This window comes from Doryrhamphus excisus, linkage group LG11, assembly GCF_037039965.1.
Source record: "Doryrhamphus excisus strain RoL-2023G ecotype Guam linkage group LG11, RoL_Dexc_Guam_v1.1, whole genome shotgun sequence".
Classification (NCBI taxonomy): Eukaryota; Metazoa; Chordata; class Actinopteri; order Syngnathiformes; family Syngnathidae; genus Doryrhamphus; species Doryrhamphus excisus.
In genome coordinates this window covers 20,788,227-20,799,745 of record NC_136367.1, presented here as the reverse complement: position 1 = coordinate 20,799,745, position 11,519 = coordinate 20,788,227, and the positions used below count along the sequence as shown (strand labels likewise).

The 11,519-nt window shown below is 42.1% G+C and overlaps 2 protein-coding genes across 3 annotated transcripts; both read right to left on the bottom strand.

Annotated features, from left to right (window-relative positions):
- Positions 1-492: 492 nt before the first annotated feature.
- On the bottom strand, positions 493-6,049 carry LOC131106950 (ADP-ribosylation factor-like protein 8B). The gene is made up of 7 exons (XM_058056559.2): positions 5,842-6,049; positions 4,942-5,022; positions 4,702-4,775; positions 4,003-4,096; positions 3,558-3,625; positions 3,256-3,326; positions 493-3,180 (listed from the first exon to the last, which is right to left on the bottom strand). The coding sequence occupies exons 1-7, from the start codon at positions 5,962-5,964 to the stop codon at positions 3,131-3,133; spliced, it is 561 nt and encodes a 186-aa protein (XP_057912542.1). The 5' UTR covers positions 5,965-6,049; the 3' UTR covers positions 493-3,130.
- A 279-nt stretch (positions 6,050-6,328) lies between these two features.
- LOC131106408 (N-acylethanolamine-hydrolyzing acid amidase-like) lies at positions 6,329-10,672 on the bottom strand. 2 transcript variants are annotated; one of them, XR_013629369.1, is made up of 12 exons: positions 10,653-10,672; positions 9,908-10,116; positions 9,611-9,778; positions 9,398-9,524; positions 8,532-8,622; positions 8,361-8,446; positions 8,111-8,283; positions 7,977-8,039; positions 7,812-7,876; positions 7,140-7,168; positions 6,749-6,818; positions 6,604-6,683 (listed from the first exon to the last, which is right to left on the bottom strand). XR_013629369.1 is itself a non-coding variant. In XM_058055468.2 (11 exons), the coding sequence occupies exons 1-11, from the start codon at positions 10,081-10,083 to the stop codon at positions 6,618-6,620; spliced, it is 1,116 nt and encodes a 371-aa protein (XP_057911451.2). In that variant the 5' UTR covers positions 10,084-10,116; the 3' UTR covers positions 6,329-6,617. The 2 variants fall into 2 exon arrangements, 1 of the variants encoding a protein (XP_057911451.2); XM_058055468.2 differs by lacking the exon at positions 10,653-10,672 and having other exon boundaries at positions 6,329-6,683; positions 7,812-7,878.
- Positions 10,673-11,519: the final 847 nt, after the last annotated feature.

The following is an 11,519-nucleotide window of genomic DNA, read 5'->3' as shown; positions in this document are numbered from 1 at the left end:
CTCATCGGCAGATTGATTTTTCTTTTTTTTTTTTTTTTTTTTTTTACACAAAATGTTTTTTTTTTCCTCAAGAGATCGTGATAATATATAATGCATTGTGCAAAACAAAGCAAACTTGACTTAACATTATAACATCGCTGTTTGTGCGTGTGGTAACAGGTAGGTTGCTAGCACGAATTCACCTGAGGTTGTGCATGGGTGCACGAGATGAGCCTACAGCACGTGGCCAATAGCATAATGTCATTTATGTCAACATTTATGATACACAATGACTTTCCACGGCCCGTACGTGACCTAAAAGGTGCTTGTCACTGCTGTCCTTCCATAGAGAGGAACAACCAACATTTTTAAGTTGTTTTTTTTTCTTTTTTTTGTTTTACAGCAGCAGTCGCCAGAGATTGATTTAGGAACAATTTCATTGCATTCAAGATATTTGCAGAGGCTTGTAATAAACCAACAAGATAATTGACCTCCAAGCGATTATCAATACAATATTGACGTCTCAGTTACCATTCGTTCCCCACACAAATTAAGTGCCCATAGAGGATACTAAATTTCTACAGAGTCAGGTTAAATGTTGCCGGTCGACCCAGAACAATGAGTGCAAATAGTGCAGATGTGGCAGGTTAAGGGTGTGAAACATGCATTACCTAAAGAGCACATCGCTAATAGAGTGTAGCTACATGAATGGTATGTCACACTCTGAGGTCACTTCATGACCTGTTCTCCACATAAACCCTCACGGCGGGTCTGTAACCACGTCTTAATGTCTTAATGTGGTCACTGCAACAGCAAAGCGCAGGCGTTGAACCTATGGAACTCCTCAGCAAACACCTCCATCTGTCCACAACGGCAACAAATGGCAGCAGCTGTTGGTTAAATGCCGCGTTTAAGAAATGAGATTAATTAAGGTGGTGTTGCAGAAACAGCTGGACCGCTTCTACCCATAAGCCTTTGTGTGGTCGCGGTGGCGAGAACGTGGTTCATTTTATTGGCACCCCAATAACCCCCGCAGAACACACCCACTCTTTGGAAGCATGTTATATTTATGGAAATGTTATTGTCAGTCATAAGCTCATTGTTAAATTTAACTAAATGTCTATGAGGGACATCTGGGCTTTCCTGGATAGGCTGCTGCCCCCGAACCCGGCTTTGGATAAGCGTTACAAGATGGATGGATAGATGGATCAAAATATTGATATTTGTCTCAACTGTATTATGATTTTTTTTGGTACAATTTCAATCATTTTTATGTACAAATCACAGAATTTGCATATTTCCTGAACTACAGGACAGAAACATGAGGCTGCTTCTCCCAGCCTGAGTTGGATCATGGGAACTGGCAGGCCCATGGCAGAACTGGCAGTACCCTCCTCATCCTGAACGGGTAGGGATGGTGCTTGTCACTGCCGTCCTTCCATAGAAAGGAACATCTAGTAGCACCAGCTGGACAACAGCAAGCCAAGCCCAAAATAAGCTGAATGAACTGCCAAGATGGCCGACCCAACAAAAGTTTAAGGAGCAACCTGAAAAAATGGACGAATGGGATAACATCCCTCAGGAGTCAGGCATTTTTTTAGTACTTTCTACTGGTTTCAATTCCACAAATCAATCAAAATGTCATTTGGGCTTCATGCAGATGTCAACTTTGAGTTCATGAAGTGGGCTAACAATTGTTCACCTCCGCTCTATGTTTAGCATTTTTAAATAACTAAGTTGATCATATAAACCCTCCCCAAGCTTGATGATGCAGTCCTGCAACATAACAAAACATTTGCAAATGTGCTGCAGAGTCCAGGCATCCAAAGCCCTCTACTTCCACCTAGTGGCAAAACCTTTCACATGCAATTTCACTCAGCACCCCCTGGAAACCCTTTTACAAATAAAACCTAATTTATTAGCAATCACATGGAAAGAATGCATGACATCTAGAGGAGCATTTGCTGGAATAAAAATGCTAACTTCTTATTTACAAAGTCTACAATTGAATGTGAATTCTTAGCACATGCACATACAAATTGCAAGTATAGGCTATAATAAAATAATATGACAGTCAACAAAAGTTGTTTTTACACCCACTTTAACCCCCCCGTCATTCGGTTTTACAGCCCCTCGCTGCTGCTGTGGTGCCGACAGTTGCTAGTTAGGACTCCGCTCATCACTAACAGACACACGAGGACAATGTACGAGAAACCAAGATGGCCGTGTACGCAAGAGGGTTATTTCAGATGTACCAATCAACTGGCTAACATGGAGGAGATCCGCATGCATGGTGAAATCCTCACATTGATAAAAGCAGTGAGAGAACATGAAGATCATGTCAATCAATAAGTCTTCAGTGACAGGAGTTGAGGCTTATGAAAGAGAGGATGCGGGTGTTCGAATCCCCTATCAGCAAAATGTAACATTCTCTCAATGGGCTCGCATCGTGCCGCGTTAGCGCTGTACCCTTCTTCCCACTGAGGTCAGGAGGTGAGCATCAAACAGCGGGAGAGTGCGACTGTGTCATCAAGGGGTGGGAGCCATTTCCTAATAGTGTACTTTGGGCAATGATTGGCGCTCTCCCTCGGCCAAAAGGCACTTAAAAGTCTGCTGGCCCATTTCTGCCTCAGACTCGGCAACAACGTCTCATCGTCCTACCTTCTTCCTACTTCCTCCCCGGCGTGTAAAATTTCCTTCAATACGCAGAATAAATTAGGTAATCCCATGCATACTGCCAAATAAAATGCAGGTTCTAGTGCGGAAGAGTTCATTGTCATAGAAGGCATTAGCTGTAGCGACCGTTGGCACTTGGCAAACAAAAACCACAATAGCACTTTGTCGTGTAAACACCTAACAACGCTTGTGATCATTGTGGGATTACTACGGGAAACATGAGAAGAGTCCACTGTAATGTCATTCAAGCCCCGCGCAGGGCCCGTCCACGCGGACGGACGCTAAGGCGTGAACGGACACACTTCAGCATCCCAAAGACAAGCATTGCTGTACAGAGGCTACAGGAACACAACGGTAGTGGCTGGCGGTGCGCAGGAGGAGACAAGAGAGAGCAGAGAAGGTTGAAGAACTTCACAGAGGCAGTGGAAGGAATGACCGTGGAGGACCCAAGAGTGTTTGGGGCTCCCCTTCACTCTCAGCTTCTCCTCGACTTTGAATGCTGGATGAGCCACTGCAGTGTGATATCTGCCAGAAGAACATTTGTTACCTTCCAGTGCTGTACTTGCTGCCACGGTGTGGTTAAACTCATCTGAGGGTTACCTATGTTGTCCTTCTCTTTGCAGGAGACAGAGTAGCAGCAGATCTCTCGATCCTGGATGGCAGACAGGTTCCTGTTACGGGAAAGTAGTTAATATACGGTAAGAAATGCTGCTATCGTTACCTCACAGGTGAGCTACAATATTATGGTTAAACACATTTAGCAGAATACTCCTGTCTGGAGGACCTTCAGGGGGTTCCTAGTCCTTCATCATGGCTGGACTTCATCTATATCATTGACATTTGCTAACAAAGCCACCAAAGTATGATTTTATTAGGTGATGCGTGAAGGGGGGGGGTCTCACATCTTTTCAATGAGCTGCTTCTCATCAAGTGCGGTGGCGAGGTCTCGTTTGTTTCCCAGCACTAGAACCTGAAAAACGATAACATCAGAAGGCTGATTAAGCTCGAACACACAACTTGTATCGCAATCACCAGTGTTTCCCAAAATATTCATGTATCTGTGGCGGCCGCTACAATTAAACTTGGACCGCCACAGATAGATTTGGTTGTACCTTCTTTCTTTATTTTGTTTTTATAATTTGCCGCTACCTGTTCGCACTTGCTCACAAATATTATAATGGGACTGTCTGTAGCTACTTGTTCCAACTTTGTACACTCTGCTTCTTAACACACCGACTTTGCATTGTCCAAGCATCTTAACCATATGATCTTAACCAAATGACCACCCCTGGCTGCACTTCCTCGTAAATATTCAATATTAAACAAAAAACAGGAATGGTGACTTACTGGAATTCCTTGTAGCTGCGGTTTGTCCAACAGGTTATGTAGTTCATTTCTGGACGCTTCGATCTTATCTCGATCTGCTGCATCCACCATGTAACTGAGGAAGGTAAAGTGTATTATATAAATGACTTGACCAATAAACTACACAAAATATTTGGTTCAAAATGTCATGTCTGTCTTAGCAAACCACCCCAAAAAGGAGAAACATGTCATATACGTATTTTGCACGATGATAAGAAAAATAACACACCCAGCGTTCCTGCATTGCCTTACAGTTCTGGAATTGTGTTTCAGTCCAATGTGTCATGGGATTTGATTCCCATTTTGTCATGAGACAGAAAAGAGGCCAATAAAAGAGAAGCGAAAGTCCTCCGTGTGTCACTTTCCAACATTTAGCTGCAATACAACAAGCCTTACTGAGACAATGTCTACTTCAAATACTGAGCATATTTGCACTTTTCACGGAACTGTTTGGTGCCTTAAAGGGATAGAAATGCTGATTCACAGCAATCGAGCGTCATCATTTAAAACCATGTTAATACCCACATAAAACGCAGCTAATCAATTAAATAATGGGAAAAGAAAGTATTGTTAAATGTGTTACGTAACAGGGATTTTTTTTATTTCAAATCAAAAGGCACTGTGTTGTTGTTTGTTTTTTTCCTTTTCAAGTTTACTCACATACAGCTTCCACAGACTTACACAATAGCATTGACTCCCCGACAGTAGCGTTCCCACATGCTTCGGAAGCGGGGCTGTCCACCTATATCCCAAATCTGACAAGAGAAATCATTTATTCACAGATCATTTAGGAACAACAACGCATCAACTCGAATTTTATACACCAGGAATCGGGCTGTCACATGAGAACAGCGCTCTAACGTACACAACACATGCAGCAATCCGAGTTTGCAACATAAACAAATCCAGCAGCATGCCTACCTTTATTGTCACGTTGCCTTTTGTGACCTTTCGCATATTGAATCCAACTGTGGGTATCATGTCTTCACTGAACTGGCCTGACTGTAAAAGCAAAACAAACAAGACTGGTTTGTATTTAGTACAAAGAGTACAAGCTAAAATGATACAAACATTTGTGTGTATTGTCAATGTCTATACGGGCTATTGTGTATTGCTGTACTTTATCAGGTGTTATACATTGTTTGGGTTACAGTTGGGGATTATTGTGAATGTTGTGACTTGAGTAGGTCTTCATGTGAAAGGATTCTGTTCCTATGAAACTGACAGTGACAACTAGTGGTCTGATGATGAGACTTCCTCCTTTGCAACACCCTTTCCAGTGTGCAAGACGTAAATAATTGTAAACAAGTTCAGTTTGTTTTACAAAAAGGTTTTATAAATGTTTCTCTCAAAACAGAAGCAAATTATTCACTTAGCACTAGCACTAGCACATTGCGGGCAAAACAAACAGAGCGGTGTTTCCTAATAACCTATTGCTTCCATCCAAGATAATAATTTCATGCTAATTATTCAATACAAGAAGGCTATGCTAATATATTGGGGCAGATCTACAGTAAACGACCTTGTCATGCTGCATGATGTTGACATGAGTTTATGACAACACGCCGGCACTTCCGTCCACGTGACTGCTATAATAAGCGCCCAGTCACACTGTAAACTTCCCGTCATTCCTGACACAAAAAAACACACGAGTGGAAGCCCATGTACGCTCTATCTTCCGTCGAGTCCTTATTATCCCGGTGTTTACGGAAATAAGGTGCAAGTCTTTCCAAAACATTAACCGTCATGTTTCAAAACCTCGTAACACTTGGCAGGCAGCCTCTGGGCCGCACTGACAGAGTATGTCTGCTAGCAACTTACAGCGATCACATTGACGAATGTCGTCTTTCCGGAGTACTGAAGTCCAACCAGTGTGAGTTCCATCTCTTCCTTCCAGAAGAGGGACCTGAACCAGTCCAAAAGCCTGTTTATGAGGGCCAGCATCTTGGATGACACACCCGTCAAAATCGCTGCGGTGTCTGGTCTGGTGTGGTAGCTTAGCAATCCACACCGGAAGTAGTGAGCGGCTCTATCACGTCATGTGATGTGGAGTTGCGTTCAGGTTGTACTCGAAAATCGTCATTTTCTAAACTCTTGTTGTTTGTGATACCGGTTTTATGAGGTTTGTCATTTTGAGGTGCGATTTTAGCAAAAATCATTTCAGTTGCACTCGCTAAAAGGCATTTTTTGTTAGCATGCGTTCATGTTAACAACACATTCAATACATTACTATGACTATAGTTAATGTAGTGTTGTGGATTCATGCAATAAGTGTAGGATCAAATGAACGCTGTTACAAAGAACAGCCCTGTTTAATACATGTTTTCAAGTAACAGCACAAAGGCACGGAAGTTTGGAAGATTTTTGTTGCTTGAAGGTGTATTTCTGTGTCAACCATTTAAACTTGTCTTACCCAAGATGAAGATTACCTTAGGTGTTGACACAAGTTTATCATATTGAATAAGAAGGCATATTTGAAGATTGCTATGTACGAGAGAGCACATACACATTGATGTTAAAGTAAATGTGATTCAAATAGCCATATACATACTTATATACATAGGACACGTGTCCACATAAGATGCATACTTTAAATTTTAGAATGAGCTCCAATATTTGTTGATCACTTGAGGCACCTCCGGCCAGATAGTCTCATGACAGCCCTTGAAAAACAAAAAAGAAATTAATTTAGTGGATGGTCTATCCTCATTTGCTGCATTCACTGTACCTGCGGCCTGACAAAGGTGGTATACTTCTCGGGTGTTGCTGCACTCATTGTTGTCGTAAAAACTGTTATCCTGTGAAATGATGGGAAGGATGTTAAGAAAATCAAGGATATGCAGCTTTACAAAGAGAACACTCACAAGAACTGTTGACGTTCAGTTCAGTTAAGACCACAAATACTGCACACAGTCATTTTATTATTATCAGGAAGGATTTGGAAAAAAAGGGGAAATAAAGCACTGCATTGCTGTTAAATACCGTTAAACAAAGAGATACGGACATGTTGCAAAGGGAACTAATGTTGGTATTCAGTATCCCAGCAACATGAAGTATCATGAGATACTACTATACATTGCCACAAAGATGAAAGCATAATGGTCAAATGTTTTCCTTACTGATTACACACTGGATCCAGCGACAAAACCTGGGGAGATGCAATTTTACAAGTTATAAATGCAACATCACTCCAGAAATTGGTCTTGGTTTCATGAGTACAGTCGTCCCTCGCCACATCGCGGTTCGAATTTCTAATTTTCTATCATGGTTTTCCAAACACATTCATTCTGTATACAATAGATGTCATGTCATGTTGCACATATCGGTACCGGGATCGGCTGATATCAGTATCGGAAATTCAGAGTTGGACAATATCGGACATTGTTAATAATTATCATATCAATTATAATTACTAACAAGAACTATTGTTGCGTGTAACCCTCGACAAGCTAAAACCCACGAAACCCCCAACGTCACTTCCTGTCCTCCACATGGAACACATTTACTGCAACACACTAGCATAGTTATATTTTTGTCTTAAATGTCTGATTTTCTCAGATTGTATCTACTATATTTGGTAATACAAATATAAAGGTGACTATATTGCTGTTATTTCATGTCTAGAGGGCTCTAATATGTTAAAAACTGTATTAAGAAAATCGTTTTTGGACGCCGTAACTACAAAAAAAATAAAGAAGGACTCCTACTTCGTGGAAATTCACTTATCATGGCTCGGACCAATCAACCACGATAAACGAGGGATGACTGTATTATGATGTGTCCTGACTTGCCTGATAAAGCGTATGCATGTTGATAAAAGCTTGACCTGTCGCGTTCATGGCTTTGTTGGCTGCTTCTCTAGGAATTAGCGAGAAAAAAGTATGTTGCTATTAACTAACACGATGCATGCTGGGTATCAGCCATGTTCCTGCAGTATTCATCACGAGCCAGCCTACCTTCGATGATCCTTGGCAGGCGGTGGAAGCCAGTGATCAAAGTTGGTCTCCACTCTGAACCATCTAAAGAAAAATACAAATTCAGTTAGTATCAGCACGTCACAAAGACTGTGGTCAGCTGATGTTCTACTAACTGGCCGTTCACTGGATCCAAAGGCCAGATATCTGCAGGGCCGGCTCGATCTCTGGTGATGACGACGCCTTCCCCTGCCCGTGCCCCGCCCACAATGTAATAGACCCCTGTGATGATGGGGGTTTTCGCAAGACGCACGACAGCGTCTTGAAAGTTTTCCGCCTCTTCCAGAGTCTGCGGAAAAGCCACGGCAACAATGATATTTTGAGCAGGATGGGGTTGCGTCATTACGTGGTCTTTCTTCACCGCACCTCCCTCATCAGCCAGCTGACAGGGCTTCTCCCTAACAGGAAAGCTGACACCACATTCTTCCAGAAGTTCCACCAGTGTTCCTTGCCTGGTCACAGACGGAAAGCAACATCGTCGTGTCACATTGGCAGTAACGACAAACGCGGCGACTTACGGGAGAGATGGGGTCTTACCTCGCTGGTCACCAGACACAGTGAACTTGTACGGACTTTGGCCAGTCCACAGACCCACATAGCCAGCAAAGGAAGTTCCACTGTATGCCACCTGCCAGGGTCCAGTAGCCACGTTTACATGAGGAGTTTTTCTCTTTCCGAATGGAATCTTTCCGAATGACTTTTCCGAAAACAATGGTATCCATGGAAAGGAATATTCCAATCGGTTGTCTACATGCGCCGCTATAATCAACCAGAATAGTCAATGGGGCATGCCCAGTAAAGCGTAAACATCAACATCACGTGATACCGGCTTCCCCAAGTTTTTCTTTCACTTGTTGGAATAACTCCGTATCGCCAGTTTTTCCTTTGTCCAGTCTTGAAATGAGTTTGGATCAAAAACAAACTTTCCGCAGCAGTCCAGTGTCCATTCCTCGCCTCCGTTTTTAAAACTGAAGAACGTCTCCAGCTGCGTGTTACATCTTATCTGCTTGCTAACCGCCAATAAATAACAGAAGAAGAAAAACACCACGAAGAAGAACGCACCCTGACAACTTTCCGTTTGAGCGGATACAAGATACCTCAATCGGATTGGGGAAAGGAATATTCCACCCCCTGTGAATCCGATTATTTACTCATTCGGATTGCCATTTTAGTGTTGGAATGAGGTGTATACAAAGGTTAAATTCTTTCCCTTTGAGCAAATAAACCGAACTGGAACTGGAACTGGAATATTTGGGTCCATGTATACGTGGCTAATAATGTTGCATTTATACCAATATGGTATAAATGTCATACTGTGGCGGAATGGACCTGGAAAATTGTGACGACCATAGAACCAATGATGAAACTACCAATAACAAAAGTGACGTTGACATATGCCGTACCTTTCCGTCCTTCAGAAAGTTTACATTGACAGTTAGATTCCTCAGAATTGGAGCGTGTGGGTAGTCCAGATTCCTGCCATGGAACAGATTCCCGTCTGCGTCCTGAGCAACAATACTTGTGCAATATCTGCAAAATGCAAAATAGACACTTCACATTTGACACGGATACATACACATATTGCGGAAGTACTGTAGAATGAGAAGCATACGTACGCGGATACTTCGTAGGCGAAGTTGAGCATGATGATGTCAGAGAGGCTTCCGTCAAAGTGGGTTGCCAACCCACGCAGCTCCTCGCCGTACGGCTCAGGAAGAAAGAACATTTCGGCGCTCTTTACAAGAGGTTTGAGAACATAGTGAAGCCATTTCGGAATTGATGAGCTGAAAAATAAAGGAATTAGAAGCATTGTTATTACTGTACAACTTTGTTTGTTTTCGGCTTTTCCTGATTTTGGAGCGTTACTGTTAATTACAATAATTGAATTATAATGTAATTTCTCTGACACTCACTCTATGACCTCTGCAGCTGCTCTCTTCAGATATTCTGTGTCAAAAACTGTCACAATTGGCTCCCATCTCAGTCTTGCAGGATCGTCCAAATTTATGCTAATTGTGGGAGGAGCGAAGTCCGAACCGCAGGACACCAGCAGTCCGAGGAACAGCAGAGCAGCATGGACGACCATCATGACCAGCACCGATCAACACCATTTGACTTTCTGCTGCAGTCAAATACGTAAAAAAAAACCCGTCTGATGAGTGTAGGATCCGGCAAAGAAGAAAAAAACAATACTTCCGCTTTGGGTTTTTCACAATTAAAGGAAGCATTGAGAATCCCAGGCATGCCAAACTATATTGTGAACGTAACTGTCAGGTAAAATTTCTTGTTGGGTTTGGGTTGTTTGAACATCACACATAAACGTGACATAGACGATTTTTATTAAGATTTATTAATGGGTGCATATAAAGTATTGTGCTGACTGATATCTTGAAAGCTTGACACAATGTTATCGTGTGCCGTAATGCTGATCGTCACAATTCCGGTGTTCCTGAATGCACCTCAAAGAGTGTGTCACGAGGTAACGCGGAAGTGTCTACGGTGTGTGTGTGGCTGCTCCATAGCGTCTAAAAGTCGATAAAAATAAACTTGACGTATTAAAGTTGGCAAAAATTTGCAAAAACAGTGTCTGACTGTGTGTGGCTGTCAGGACGGTTGAAATTGTTATCCACTTTGTTGGGTTAAAAAAGCCATTTTTACCTTTCTGGGCCACCGTACTTTCAAGTCCTTCTTTGGTGATGCGGAAGTGGAGCAATAAACTCAAGTGAGCAGCCGAAACAAACCACGTGTTTCCGCATATCTCTTCGCAGTTACCAAACACTGTGCTTCTTATCTGGAGATATTTACTTATCTGTGACCACATCAAATCATACATGCTAAGAGCACCGTAATCTGACGTACCATTTTCCACAAGCATCCCAGACATTATGGAGACTTCTTAGAAGACACATTTCATCTCATGACACTTTCTTCTGCAGCCTCGCTGACACATGCTGCAATGTTTCAGACTTAGCCATCAGGGTTTCCCCATTAGGCCCGAAACCACAAAAACATTTCTCTAGAAGGGACTTTCTGATAGGAAACCAGCGAAGGTGCGTAATCTCAGTGAGCTGTGAAGGTTATCTTGCTTACGTCAGATGTTATGTAAAGACAAAACTGCGCAGATACCGTGAAATAGTGAGCGATGCACTGTAATGCCACTGGGGGGTGCTGAAGTGTCATTTTTGTGCTGGAAAGAAACTGCAAGTAACCGGAGGGAAAAAATTATGCAATGTATCATACTGGTAATATTTCATGTACAGTTCACAATACGTTACAATTTATTAACAACACCCACAATTTTAAAAAACCTTTAGCATATCAGTATATGGTATTTAAATAAGGAACAGATTGAGTAAAAGTCACTCATATTGTACATTAGGAGACATTTCCAGAAACAGTACAAAAATAGTTTCTATAGTTTAGCTTGTTATAGTTCAGTTATAGTTTTTATAAAGTATAAGGAAAAAGAATGCTTAGCCACAGTGCTATCACTATCCTGATTCTGATTCAACTACGGAATATTTA

Bases quoted from the DNA above. Each gene is read 5' to 3' on its own strand.
- LOC131106950 (XM_058056559.2), bottom strand. From the start codon at position 5,964: ATGCTGGCCCTCATAAACAGGCTTTTGGACTGGTTCAGGTCCCTCTTC. The intron at 4,097-4,701 runs GTAAGTCTGTGG...TACCTTCCTCAG, and splicing joins CGGGGAGTCAATGCTATTGT to TTACATGGTGGATGCAGCAG. The intron at 3,327-3,557 runs GTGAGACCCCCC...TTCCCGTAACAG, and splicing joins AAGCAGCTCATTGAAAAGAT to GAACCTGTCTGCCATCCAGG.
- LOC131106408 (XM_058055468.2), bottom strand. From the start codon at position 10,083: ATGATGGTCGTCCATGCTGCTCTGCTGTTCCTCGGACTGCTGGTGTCC. The intron at 9,779-9,907 runs GTGAGTGTCAGA...TTTATTTTTCAG, and splicing joins GCAGCTGCAGAGGTCATAGA to CTCATCAATTCCGAAATGGC. The intron at 6,819-7,139 runs GTAAGGAAAACA...ATCATTTCACAG, and splicing joins CTGGATCCAGTGTGTAATCA to GATAACAGTTTTTACGACAA.